The sequence below is a fragment of the Schistocerca nitens genome, chromosome 6 (genome assembly GCF_023898315.1).
Source record: "Schistocerca nitens isolate TAMUIC-IGC-003100 chromosome 6, iqSchNite1.1, whole genome shotgun sequence".
In the NCBI taxonomy this organism is placed as follows: Eukaryota; Metazoa; Arthropoda; class Insecta; order Orthoptera; family Acrididae; genus Schistocerca; species Schistocerca nitens.
The window spans coordinates 722,210,054-722,225,067 of record NC_064619.1 but is presented as its reverse complement, the minus strand read 5'-3'; the positions used below and the strand labels follow the sequence as shown (position 1 = coordinate 722,225,067).

Genomic DNA, 15,014 nt, shown 5'->3' with positions numbered 1-15,014 from the left:
CCCTTTTAATATTGCTCGGAACATACTTGTCTGTGTCGTGTTGAACGGTGCTTTTCAATTGTATTGATAAGTTGTGCACATGTTGGCCTTGCCCGCAGGTACCTGCTAGACGAGCTCAAGTTCCTAGACGAGACGCGCGTCGGCGTCTGGGGGTGGGGGTACGGCGGCTACGTGACGGCCATGCTGATGGGCTCCCAGCAGAGCATCTTCAAGTGCGGCATCGCCGTCTCGCCCATCGCCGACTGGCTCTACTACAGTAAGTGTCTCGGCGTACGCTAGTGTACTAACTTCTTGACAGGACAGGCTGGGTGCTATGCGGAGGAGGAGGCGGCGGTTCGAGTGCTGGCGAGGAAGAGTCACGCAACGCACAGTCCACCGCACAGCCAACGTTTCACTAATGACGATATTCAGGGAGAATCCGAACTTCTCCCACTAAATTTTCCTAGTATTTGGTGAAAGGGCGCAATGGCAACGCCACCTAGATTAAGAAGGCCTCTCCGCTACCTGCAAACAGTAGTCATAACCAAGAGTAGTCATAACAACATCAAACGGCGAGTCTTGTTGGGAACACGTCAGTGTTGTACAGTGTGATTGTTTTCAATGTTATTCATGCGATTCACATTTCAAATTTGTGTTTGTAACAGACAAAATGCCCTGCACACGTTGCTTGACTGGGTGTAAGAGAAATTATCCTACATCGCCTAAAGTGCAAGTTTTTTCGTATCCGAAGGAAGAGTAAGTGTTAGAAATATAAAACGGGCTATCTGAAGGGAAAATGTAACTATCAGTGAAACAACAAAGGTAACTTATTCAAGTTGCTTTACGATTATACTGTAGTGAGAGGTTACTAAGGTAAAGAATAATCTTAAATTTACAGGTAACGTAGCACCTACTGCTCTGTTGTTCTGGCGGTATTGTATTATTATTATAGGCATTAATATATCTGAAATTTTGTGATGAGAGGTTAAAACTAAACACCTTGTGCGAAGCGTGTCCATTGCTCTCGATAAGCTCTATATAAGGATTTAATCCTTGCGGGCTAGCAACTTTGATTTTCCAACGATGTTTCAATACGTTATAGCTGAATTCACAGAAGTTCCAGAACACTAAACACCAATTTTTTTCTTGATTATGCTTGTAACACTTGCCCGCGAATTTTTGATTGTTATTATTTCGTGTTCCATTTTAATTGTTTGCTTGCTGTGAAAGTGCAGCCTGTGCTGAACAAGACTGTGTCACCGCGTGCTCCACGTAACGTGTTTAGAGAGATTGTTTTGTTATTGATTTGCAGCACTACATATGCGGAGGTTATTACTCTGTCGATATTGCAGTGGCTGCATTCTAGCCAGTAGGAATACTGCATCGTAGTTCATATAAACACAGCCTCTGCAATACGGTATTTATCCGTCGATGCCAGGCAAGCGACTATCGATTATCTCTCCCATGTACGGGAATTACAGTATGTTTACGAGTGCAGGTTAATGACACGACATAAGTAAGTTTAGGTCTGGCCGTGAAGCGTGCATGGACACCCGAAATGGTTCAGGGGACGGCTCGCGCCAAGTGGCTCGAGTTGTGGTCCGGCCCAAATTTGCAAAGGCGTCACTCCATTCTACAGCTAGAGTTTGTCCGAATTCGCAACTGCGAATACACTTCTTGTATTATAATGTCAACCGATCTCGTCGTAGAAATCTAACGAGGCGTTTTGTTTACCTGGTGCTGGGTTAGTGGTTCAGCACACTAACGGCAAGGTCCTCGAATATCAGCTAAAAGGAAAGCAGGAAGAATAGAGGTTTCCGTCTTATTGCCGAGTGATTAGGAAATGGGAGCTATTTTGATGTTTTATTGTTCGGCTGTTTCAGAGTAACTATCCTGGTTTTTGAATAATTTGACTTGAGAAAGAACGGGTAGCCTAATACGAATGGGCAGTAATATGAAGTTGTTTAGACAACTCAACTAATATTTCACAGATTTCTACCGGAAATAGTTATAAAATGTGATATTGAGCATTTACAAATATGAAAGTGATGTAAGTCATTAGAAATACAATATTTAGTCAGTAAAATGCGTTTCTGTAAGTGGTTACCGGTAAAGCTACTGTTGGGTAGATAACATTTGTATGATTACCGTTTGTAGTTGGGCTGATCAGCGCACAGGCCTTCTTAATCTAGGTGGCGTTGACAATTGTCTCCGGTCGCTAACTACAGCGAAAGTGCATTTTGTTTCATTTGTTACTCCCAATTTATCTTTGTATATGTGTTTCACTGAAAATATCGGTACAACAGACGAATTGTCGAAGGCATGCGATGTGAATCTTGATTGGAAGCAAACTTATTCCATCCACTGACGGTACATCAACAACGTCCGTTTACTCTTCGCCCTCAAGTTTGCATTCTGTGCTGCTCGAGTTTGTTGTTCCAGTAATGTTAAAGTACCTTCACACTAAAAACCAACTACAACATACAAGAACACACAACTGTTGTGCATTCGGTATACTTACAATTGTCATATGTTGCAAAATGTTGGCAACAGTTTCAAACCATTGTAAACACACACATCCACTTTTATTATTATTATTATTATCAATATTACAGAAAAATCAATACAAAAAAGACGCATGTCATCCAGAAACGTTTTGTTACAAAGAGAAACCATTGGAGCTTATAAGTCTGTATTGGTGGAGCTCTGTATTGAAGACAGGCAAGGTTTCAAGAATTTTGCCAGAGTGTCATGCGGGCAGTTCGAAGAACTCTGAGATTCAAAAATGGTTCAAATGCCTCTGAGCACTATGGTCATCAGTCCCCTAGAACTTAAAACTACTTAAACCTAACTAACCTAAAGACATCACAAACATCCATGCCCTAGGCAGGATTCGAACCTGCGACCGTAGCAGTCGCGCGGTTCCGGACTGAGCGCCTAGAACCGCTAGACCACCGCGGCCGGCAACTCTGAGATTATTAGCACTTTACACTGATCAGTCAGAAAATTGTGACCAGCGACCTGCATCGATGTAAACTCTTCCAGGCGATAGCAGCATCATCTGGCGAGGAGTGACTGCTAGTCAGACACACGCACGGAGAAGGTAGTATCAGCGAGCGGGCTGTCTGCACGTAGAAGCCGGAAGGAGCGCGGTGTACCTGAGACTGATTGAGGCCAAACTGAGATGGCCCGGAGGCTCGGCACGAGCATTTCTGAAACTGCACGGCTTGCCGGTTGTTCGAGGCGTGCCGTGGTGAGTCTTTTCAACAAGTGGCGACACCAATATGAAACAATGTCCGGACGTCGTGAGTTTGGACGGCCACACTTCATTACAAATATTCATGGCTCTGAGCACTATGGGACTCAACTGCTGAGGTCATTAGTTCCCTGGAACTTAGAACTAGTTAAACCTAACTAACCTAAGTACATCACACACATCCATGCCCGAAGCAGGATTCGAACCTGCGACCGTAGCGGTCTCGCGGTTCCAGACTGCAGCGCCAGAACCGCGCGGCCACTTCGGCCGGCACAAATATTCATATTTGGATTTGCAGCTCCTTGTGTTTACTGTGCTTGCAGTTAAAATTGTTGTATGTAAGGTCCGCCAGTTATGCAAAACACCGTTTTTTGCAAGTTCCCAAACATGTTTCAGCACCTCTGTCCCATCATCAGTGGGTTTCGGTTTTACGAGGGTTAGAACCTAAATAGTGGCAAGTATTTATTCACAACAGATACAAAAGAGTCACATGTTTGCACCTGTTACTGTCCTTCAAAGTAGTCACCAGCGTTGTGTACAACCCGTTGCCAGCGAAGTGGAAGGCGTAGTATACCGTTAGCAGAGCCTGTTCTGTTGATGGTGCGAATGGACCGGTCTACTGTCGGTCGAATCTCTGGAACAGCTCTGAAGCGAATGCTACGAAGTGATTCCTTCATCTTCGGAATCAAATCAAAGTCACAAGGACTGAAGTCGCATTACTGCCGGTTTTTGGAGCATCACCTGCGACCAGCTTTGCGAAAGAAGCGGCGACACTTTCTGCGCAACCCACCCATCATTTTGCACGACAATGCGCTGGTGCATACAGCGCAAGTTGTGGCTGCTCTGTTCGGCCGATGGGATTCTCAAGTACTGTACCATCCACCACACTCCCCGGACTTAAGTCCTTGTGACTTTGATTTGATTCCGAAGATGAAGGAAGCACTTCGTGGCATTCGTTTCAGAACTGTTCCAGAGATTCGACAGGCAGTAGACCGCTCCATTCGCACATCCATCAACGCAACAGGCTCTGCTAACGGTATACTACGCCTTCCACTTCGCTGACAACGGGTTCTACACAACGCTGGTGACTACTTTGAAGGACAGTAATAGCTGCAAACATGTAACTATTTTGTATCGGTTGTGAATAAATAGCCGCCACTATTTAAGTTCTAACGCTCGTATTTAATCTGTAATGTGAACATTTTTACTCCATTATTACAAAATTACTGGAATATTTAATTCAAACAACAATTGGTTTCTTTTAGTTAGTACCTTTATACTCGGTTTGCATCGTTTTTCAGGACGTCTCGTGTATTATTTATTACAGGCAGCTTGTCATCTGCAACCAAACGATGTTGATGAGAAATTTTGATGGGAGTTAACCTATCGTTTTGTGCTCTAGACGTAATTTAGTTTGTCGAGATATTTCGCACCTACATTTGTTTTTGCCTACGTTTTTGTGTGGCAAGCTCTTCTTTGCTCAGCATCCTGATGAGGTGTTGTGAAGCACACTTAAAACTACACACATTTTCACAAAATATGGTCGTAAAAGCACTTTGCATTTCACCAAAACACACTGTAATTATGGTTGTTGTGAGTCCCAGCTCAGTCAGTGTTCATTTGTTCACCAGTGAGTTTGGCGCGAAATTTGAATTTTGTTTGCATTTTATCTTCGTGATTCGTTTGTGTGTGTGTGTTTGTGTGTGTGTGTGTGTGTGTGTGTGTGTGTGTGTGTGTGTGTGTGTGTAGACTTTTTAGCTGTTTGTGTTGTCTTTTTTGTAAACTTCCTTTAATGTGTAAAATAGTGTGCCCTTGCAGAGTGTAGTGTATCCATTTATGACCTGTTTTCCTTCTGCTATTGCCTTCTGTATGTGGAAGTTTTCCTCAATGGTCAGCTTGTTGTATAGGCTGTGGCTGGGTTTTAGTATTCTTAAGTTTGTTTCTACTGTGATTGGGTGGTGATTGTGGGCTATTAGGTGGTCAGCAAATGTGCTATGGAAGCTGTTGCTTTTTAAAGCTCTGAGATGTTATGAATATCTGGTTGCATGGTCTGATGAATTCCGTTACCTTCTTCATCATGCCAATGGGAGGGTGCGAATCCGTCGTCCTCCAGGGAAACAGCTTCTTGACACCTATACTATGGGATACAGACAAACTGGCGTGGTCTCCATTATGCTCCCAGGAATATTCACATTTGTCTCCATGGGTCCAGTGGAGTTTGTGCAAGGTACATTGGTAGCCAAGGACTATCATACGCTGGCTGCAGACGACGTACACCCCTTCGTGAAGATCATGTTTCCTGACGGCAGTGGCATTTTTCAACAAGACAATGCGCTATGTCACAAGCCCAGGAGTGTAATGGAGTGGGTCGAGGAATACAGTGGCGAGGTACAGTTGATGTGGTAGCCTCCCAACTCGCCAGATCTGAACCCAATCGAACACATCTCGGATGTGATTAAACGTAGCGTCGGAGCTCGTCGCCCCCAACCTGGGAATTAAAGAGGCTTAGGTGACTTGTGTGTGAAGATGTGGTGCCCACTCCCCCCAGCTACCTACCAAGGTCTCATTGCTTCCATGCCGAGACACGTCGCTGGTGTTATCCCTGCCACAGGTGGACACACCGGTTATTAGGTAGGTGGTTACAGTGTTATGGCTGATCAACGTATATTCAACGGACAGACAGATATTTGAGCTTCAGTATCACCAGCACAACCACGTATTGTAAATCTTCTATATTTGGCAAAAGGTGACAGTTACGCAATTTTAATGTACTCTCACCGAATATCACTGGCCAAGATTTCTGACACTGTGCCTAGAGTGTGCTGTGTTATCGTAAATGTGTTCAAGGATTTTTTTAAAGTACTCGGGAGTCGCCACTGCATTAACACAAAAAAGAAACAAAGCAGAAGCCACGGCAACGCGCACGCGCTAGTCACCCAACTCTCCCGTGTTTCTGCTCACTGATCGTAAACTTCAAACTCGAGACAAAACTTCCGTCAACTATTTTTTCAGACTCGCGATATCAAACAACTGTTGACAACAGTTGAAAACCAAGTCAAACTTCGAGTTGGAAACAGTTATCAACCGAGTTTGTAGGTTTTAGCTTTGTGTGTGAAGGTACCATTAGTTGTACTTCAGCAACAATGCATAGCGATGTGGGTGGGTTTGCTAATGAATATGGCTAGTATGCGCCTCGTGTATGGGTTCATCGAATACAGTGGAGGAGAGGCACAAGAAGCTATGCTGATCTGTTCCCCCAGCGACGGCCGCAACATCACGCCACTTTTATTGAGGAGAGCTTTTTTAAATTCATTAATAGTTTTTGGATATCCCCCTGCAACCAGCATTATGCAGTGTTAACATTTAACAAGCAGTAAAGGAAGCCAAGGAAAAACTCGTAAAGGGAATTAAAGTTCAGAGGAGAGAATTGCCCATCATATTGTAATTCTGTCAGAGATGCTGGAAGATCAGTTGAATGAAATGAATAAGGTCGCGAAAACGGAATATTAGAGGAATAAATCTAGAAGTAAAAGGTTAATGGAGTGTATTCGAGTTAAATCAGACGATGCTTAGGAAATTTGCGCCATTAAAAGTAGTGGACGATGTTTGATATTTGCTATTTAGGCAGGAAAATAACTGACGATAGCAGAAGTAAACAAATTATAAATCGTAGACCGGAAATAGCAAGTAATTTTTTGTGGAAATGGTTACATGTTGACACCGAATGTGAGTGTAAGTGTTAAGAAATCGTTCCTGAAAGTATTTGTTTGGAGTGTTGAGTTTTGTGGAAGTTAAATGTAGGAGATGAACAGCAGAGACAAGAAGAAAGTAGGATCTTTTGCTATGTGGTGCTGCATAATAATATTGAAAATTGGTTAGGTAAATCAAGTAACTAATGAAAATGCAATGTATCGAAGTGGGACGAAAAAGCCTCATGGCGTAATTTGACTCAAAACAGAGATAGGGTGATGGACACACCATGAGACATAAAGCAATAGTTAATTTGGTAATGGAGGATGTCTGAGGGTAATTATAGAGGAAGTCGAGGACCAGAATACGTTAAGTAAGTTAAAGCACGATGTAGAGTGCAGTACCTAAGCGGATATGAAAAAAATCTTGCAGAAGATAGATTGCATGAAACTGGTCCTTTGACTGATGGCTGCAACGATACTTCTGACGCTTTGTTTCCACAAATCCTCCCTCATGCACGTAAGTTACCCGATCTCATTTTGAACTATGAAGGTACGATTCGCTCGGAGAAAGTTGCCTATTGCGTCTGTCGGTCGGATGAATTGCAATAGTCATATTTTATACATCGTGAAGCACGAAAATTAAACACGCATCGATACAACAGCTCAGTCCAAAGTCTTTCCCACATAATATTTCTGACGACAGCTGGTGCAGCTAGAATTGTTACGAAAGTAACATGGGAGGCAGCAATGGGTACTTTTTCTAGTATCAATCAAATTGGCTATGTGGCAGTAGTCATTAGGCTCAAATCAAAACGGAATGGAGTTCAGTATTTAACATTCTGTCGAAGGTGACGTTATCAGAGGTACAGATAAGTTTGTAATGGGGAAGGCAACCGGCCACATCCTCTTGAAGGGATTCATCCAGACACCTGCTTCAAGCGATTTTTGGGAAGCACGGGAAACATAAATCTGGATAAGTGACCGTTTATCTCAACTGACAGCCTTCTGAAAGTGAGTCGAGTGTTTGCTTCACCTCTCTCAATTCCAATATACACTCCTGGAAATGGAAAAAAGAACACATTGACACCGGTGTGTCAGACCCACCATTCTTGCTCCGGACACTGCGAGAGGGCTGTACAAGCAATGATCACACGCACGGCACAGCGGACACACCAGGAACCGCGGTGTTGGCCGTCGAATGGCGCTAGCTGCGCAGCATTTGTGCACCGCCGCCGTCAGTGTCAGCCAGTTTGCCGTGGCATACGGAGCTCCATCGCAGTCTTTAACACGGGTAGTTGACGGACTTTGAGCGAGGGCGTATAGTGGGCATGCGGGAGGCCGGGTGGACGTACCGCCGAATTGCTCAACACGTGGGGCGTGAGGTCTCCACAGTACATCGATGTTGTCGCCAGTGGTCGGCGGAAGGTGCACGTGCCCGTCGACCTGGGACCGGACCGCAGCGACGCACGGATGCACGCCAAGACCGTAGGATCCTACGCAGTGCCGTAGGGGACCGCACCGCCACTTCCCAGCAAATTAGGGACACTGTTGCTCCTGGGGTATCGGCGAGGACCATTCGCAACCGTCTTCATGAAGCTGGGCTACGGTCCCGCACACCGTTAGGCCGTCTTCCGCTCACGCCCCAACATCGTGCAGCCCGCCTCCAGTGGTGTCGCGACAGGCGTGAATGGAGGGACGAATGGAGACGTGTCGTCTTCAGCGATGAGAGTCGCTTCTGCCTTGGTGCCAATGATGGTCGTATGCGTGTTTGGCGCCGTGCAGGTGAGCGCCACAATCAGGACTGCATACGACCGAGGCACACAGGGCCAACACCCGGCATCATGGTGTGGGGAGCGATCTCCTACACTGGCCGTACACCACTGGTGATCGTCGAGGGGACACTGAATAGTGCACGGTACATCCAAACCGTCATCGAACCCATCGTTCTACCATTCCTAGACCGGCAAGGGAACTTGCTGTTCCAACAGGACAATGCACGTCCGCATGTATCCCGTGCCACCCAACGTGCTCTAGAAGGTGTAAGTCAACTACCCTGGCCAGCAAGATCTCCGGATCTGTCCCCCATTGAGCATGTTTGGGACTGGATGAAGCGTCGTCTCACGCGATCTGCACGTCCAGCACGAACGCTGGTCCAACTGAGGCGCCAGGTGGAAATGGCATGGCAAGCCCTTCCACAGGACTACATCCAGCATCTCTACGATCGTCTCCATGGGAGAATAGCAGCCTGCATTGCTGCGAAAGGTGGATATACACTGTACTAGTGCCGACATTGTGCATGCTCTGTTGCCTGTGTCTATGTGCCTGTGGTTCTGTCAGTGTGATCATGTGATGTATCTGACCCCAGGAATGTGTCAATAAAGTTTCCCCTTCCTGGGACAATGAATTCACGGTGTTCTTATTTCAATTTCCAGGAGTGTAGATTCCAAAGCAATGTGGGTAAACTCCCGCAAGCTGAGAAAGATGACGAAAAGCCGTAGCGCTTGCGAAGAGTTACTCTGAAATGTTAGCGAAATAGTCATTTACACCGATCACTGAAATCAACAGTGATCTACACGGAAGCCATTTATTTCTTGAACACTTTAAACTACATAACATGTATTCGCAGTAGCGAATATGAACAACCATCAGCTGTATCCTGGAACGACTAAAATGAAACTTTGTACCGGATCGCGACTCGAACCTGAATTTCTCGCTTATCGCGAGCGGTCTTCTTACAATTTGGCTATCGTGCACGACTCACGGCCAGACCCAAACTTCCATTTGTCGTCAATCATACGTCTATATTCATTATATATATTCCCGTACAGGTGAAACATGTTACTCGAAAGTCGCTTGCTCGTTGTCAGCGGGTAAATACGATATTGCCGTGTCTGTGTTATTCCGACTTTCGATGGAAAGTTCCTTTGGACATGCATGCATGTCAGAAGGACCTTTGCATCGTAATTTGGAATAACACAGACACGGCAATGTCGCATTTCTTAAATGGCATTCGCGTTCTAACATCATAGGTATCTAATTCAACAGTTACGATTTGTGAATGTTAACAGCATCCTCATTGTGTATCGCACAATACAGGCGATATGAAAAGCCTCGTCATATCGTCTGCCGTACACAAACAACTAAAATAAGTATGTATTTTTATTACGACATAAACTGGAGCTGAAAATTGATTCAACTCCACACCGTTTACTAAGCATGGTCATATTCGAGGCAGGCTACTGGTGCCTTTCTCCGTCGATTTGAAGCGACTTCCGTAGAAAATTACGTGACATGACAAAAACAGTGAAGCACGCAGAATGTGAGGCCGATACGAAATGAAACTCCACAAGCTGAAAGGGTATGTGACGTTATTCCAGTGATTACAAAATCGAGTCAAATTTACAAATAACTCGGCAGTATGAGCCCACCTGTCAATATAACGTTGTACCCGGTGTGGCTTAGACACATGGACAAATTCGATCGGGCGAAAGCCAATGTACCCTGCACTGAGGCGAGCTGGCCCACTGCTGCAGTAACTGGTCGTCATTGACTCGCAAGTCGCAGACGTGGCGTCAACTAAAAAGGACTTGCAGTACAGCGGCCGAACGCCTCCGAATGGGACCTCCCGGTCAACAATGCCATACGATTATTTCCATACTGGTCCTTGACATCGTGGATGCTGGCACTGGGGCAGAGTTGATGTTCAAGTTGGTCCTACACGCGTACTCTCGGGGACAAATATGGAGATCTTTCTCTTCATTACAGCACCTCAACACCACTCAAATGGTTGAAATGGCTATGAGCACTATGGGACATAACTTCTGAGGTCATCAGTCGCCTAGAACTTAGAACTACTTAAACCTAACTAACCTAAGGATATCACACACATCCATGCCCGAGGCAGGATTCGAACCTGCGACCGTAGCGGTCGTGTGGTTCCAGACTGAAGCGGTTAGAACCGCTCGGTCACTCCGGCTCAACATCACTCAGACGGTCTAAAGACAGACACGTGCCATGTGTGGACGTGTTGAAATGGCACCATGGTACTGTCTGATGAGAGGCAACACGTGAGAATGTGGGATGTCGGTGACATACATCTGTGCTGTCAGAGTTCCCTCAGTCACTACCAGCCATGACCTGAAGTCATACATTATGGCTCCCCACGCCATAACTCCACGACTAACATGGCACACTGAAGAATGGCACCTCTCCCCAGGTCGACACCATCCTCGCTGACGTCATACAGGATAGTGGAAAACTGGGATTCGTCGCTGAAGACAAGAGGACGCCCTCCATCAGCAGTCCATCCTGCCTGGTGACGGCATCACTTCAGACGCAGCCGCTTGTATTGTGATGTTAATAGGAGCCTATGTAGGCGACGCTACGCTACTTACCTCGCCCAGACGCTGCTAGTCTCCGTCCAATAGCGCGCGACGTCAATGAATGTTGTAGGGCGTCCTTTACTGGGATGGCAGGCGTAGATGTGAAGACGTCACGCTGTGATTGCTGGACAGTATGGCGATCCTCCCTTGTGGTAGTCAGATGTCGTCAATCGGAAATGATGACGACGAGTATGGCTGTTCTCATGTCCCCATGCAGTCTAACACTGGGCCACTGTCACAACCAAATGCCCACGTATCTCAAGATTGTAAGGTTCAACTAGCCGCCAAATGGAGACCCACAGTGAGGTCGCTTTCATAGACTGTCATGAAACGCTGTCTCACGTGAATAAATGGCATCTACGTGTCCTTCGGAGTAGTTGCTCAACATCTGACATTGTTCACTCATTTTATCAAGCCTACCAGGCCTGGCAATAACTCAACAAACGAACAATGCTAAAGCACCCTTGTGGCCGTTCTGACAGTCACAGAAACATGCAGTTCTAATCATTTACACGGCCGCCGATGGTGTGTACGTGTTCGAATTTACTTTGACATCCGATAACGTCTTCTAGGTGCTTCACGTTTTTTGTCAGACAGTGTACTATGAGATAAATGGAAACTGTTGTTATCCTATTCGAGGCAATGTGTCTGTTCGACTTCTGATCTTACTTACGTAGCAAAATATATGTAGACTGCGGTACCCGTCTCCATAGCCATGGTAGAGTCCACACAGGAAACGATGGCCGATGCGCAATGACCAGCCGAAAGCTGGACGAGTTTATTCGTTTTTTCGGGAATGGATACCGACAGTGTCTGCCATCTTTCGGCCGGTCGGCGGCGACAGAATCGAAGTGCAGGCCGTGCAATCTTTCTCAAACCGTTTTACAGAAACGATGAGTTAAAAAAATTCATTTTTGCGTTACTTATACCTTTATATGTCAGGTTCATGATGATGTGCCCATCTTTTCTTTAATGATCATACTTATCGTGATATGTAAGTGGAAGTGAGACACTGCGCGAAATTAAATGAAAATTGCAATGAAAAATGTAGGTATCTATGAGTTTGAGTCTGGTGCATATTACATAATATGTTGTTGCATATGTAATTAGGCTAACATATTGACTTTTTCTATGGCCTTCGGTGGAGGTCTTTATCTGTCACCAATCTTGAAAAAACTATATAACGCAGTACACTCATTTGGCATCGAGGCCCGCCAAGGATAAAGCCAGAGTGAAATATGCACAACATTCCTCATATTTCGTAAACGGTCTGACAGATGAAATGAGATATTGTAAAATGATAGCACTCAAAGAAGAGAGTATTATGCATATGGTTATTACGCAAAACTTCATTACCTACTGTGTTATTCTACTACCTACAGACGTTTCCTTGAAAGTATGTGATTTTTAAGGGTCATCCACCTAGTGAAAAACAAAATGCTATGTGTTTTGGAACAATATAACTGAAGAAATTACACGTTTATTTTGTTTCAAAAATGGTTCAAATGGGACTTAACATATGAGGCCATCAGTCCCCTAGACTTATAACTACTCAAAGCTAACTAACCTAAGGACATCACACACATCCATGCCTGAGACAGGATTAGAACCTGCGACCGTAGAACCTGCGACCGTAGCAGAGCCAAGAACCTCTCGGTCACAGCGGCCGGCTATTTTGTTTCGAGGATGTGTTTTTTCATAAGCTACTGACCTTGTGTATTGTGTATTGAACTGGAGACCTAGAAGCGACGGAGAGGCTTCGTCCCGCCGTAGTCCTCAGTTGTACAAAACCCCACAACAGGCCACAGCAGTCCACCCAACCCACTGCCGCCCCACACCGAACCCAGGGTTATTGTGCTTTTCGGCCCCCAGTGGACCCCCACGGGAACGTCTCATACCAGACAAGTGTAAGCGCAAATGTTTGCGCAGCAATCGCCGACATAGTGTAACTGAGGTGGAATTAGGGGAACCAGCTCGCATTCGCCGAGGCAGATGGAAAACCGCCTTAAACTGGCCGGCACACCGGACTTCGACACTAATCCGCCAGGCAGATTCGTGCCGGGAACCGGCAACCCTTCCCACTCGAGAAGTAGCGCGTTAGACCGCGCGGCTAGTCGGGCGGGCGCTACTGATCTTACTTTTCCACAGTTCCTCATTTAATAAACTTAATAAGCTACTATTTCAGAATTCTCTCGCATTTGCACCTGCACAACATGCTAGTAAGCAGACATTGCCTAAAGTCCGCAGTATTTTGGCAAAAGAAGCAAATTTTAATATGGCAACTAGAGAAATCAGTGGGTTTCACTCAAAATTCGTCACCCATGAGGCTTCTCTGAAAGTTACAAATGGTTAACATGCCACGCGAAAACAGATCGCTGCTTTTGTTGCATTTTCAGCGGGATTCCTTTTAGATACTGACAAAAGCAGAGGTAACATCTTTTGGAACAGTCACCTCGCAAGCCTGGGCCTGGAGGAGCTGCACTTAATATTTATAAAAAGAAAGTGAGCACAGGCTTCTGTTTAGGATGGCACTTTCCCTCCAGCACTCGGCAATCCCCCCCCCATCACTACTGCTCTCCCCACGCATGCCATGCCGACTGCGATCTACCGGCCGCGTCATTCTGCGTGGACTCTAACTAAAGCATGCCTAAGGGGTGGCGTTTGAACTGAAGATGCCCCATTCGCATTGTGGTGGTGAAAGAAATTTTCGCCGACAGCATTTGGACGACACACGTATGGGAGGTGGAAGAATTAGGTTGCTAGAAAGTGTCTTTTTGCCAGTAATGTGGATTTAACTCAAACCTTTCTGCGCTGCCTGTTGGGGTGAAGAGAAATGAACATTCTTAATGGTAATCTGTCCGTCAGATAGGGATGCTGATCTTCGTATTTCTCATGATACTAGTCGGTAGGAGTAAGCTGTGTGCTGGCACTGGATATCAGCTTCTGCCATCTCTCACATTAAGCTGTTCTATATTGCATTATATTATGTGCCTCCAGAAGTACTATACTTGAATACTTAAATGAAGTACAGGGTACTGAGTATATGGATTATGTCCATGGGCCAAAAAATTAAAAATATCCCATGTAGAATACGTGCATAAATAAATAACTGTTAAATAAATAAGAAATAGGCAACCTGTACACTGCATGATGCTTTGGACGATTGCCCCTGCAGTATCAAGTATTCTCGATGCAAATGTCGTGCTGTTTCTAGATGACATCCGAGTTATCTACAATATGCACCACTGACATCGTCCAACAAGGCAACTGACTGTCGAAGACATAAAGGAATTACATAAATTTAACCTACGAAGTAGTATCTACTGAGACCAGAGGCTAAATTGACACCAACGATGAAATTCGACTCGCAGCAGTTATGTGTTATTTTGTATAACACGGGGTGTACTTCTGTGTATTCTCTCCCCATGAAGTGACCGGTCTTACAAAGAAGCAGAGTGACGTTTCATCTTTTGCGTCTGTGCAACGTTTTGCTGCAGCGAGTACCACTACATCAGTTACCTATCTGTGTAAGACCTTTATTACGCTTGACTACATGATGCTTACAGTGGAGGATACTGTCGAAATCTCAGATCTGCACGAAGAATTAATGCAAGTGCACTGAGAACACTTAATGGGACAACTCCTTCGTGAATGACTTTGTTGTTGTATTGCGCCCGTTGCTTCACGTTACGTACGCTTAATGAC

The 15,014-nt window shown here is 45.3% G+C and overlaps 1 protein-coding gene across 3 annotated transcripts in view; it reads left to right on the top strand.

The window, feature by feature from the left end:
- Positions 1 to 15,014, top strand: part of LOC126262714 (inactive dipeptidyl peptidase 10) — a 1,533,490-nt gene that overhangs the window by 1,501,771 nt on the left and 16,705 nt on the right. For all 3 annotated transcript variants that reach the window (XM_049959500.1, XM_049959499.1, XM_049959498.1), the window contains exon 16: positions 99 to 256. In XM_049959500.1, coding sequence (XP_049815457.1) covers positions 99 to 256 — 158 coding nt within the window. The remainder of the gene's footprint in view (positions 1 to 98; positions 257 to 15,014) is intronic.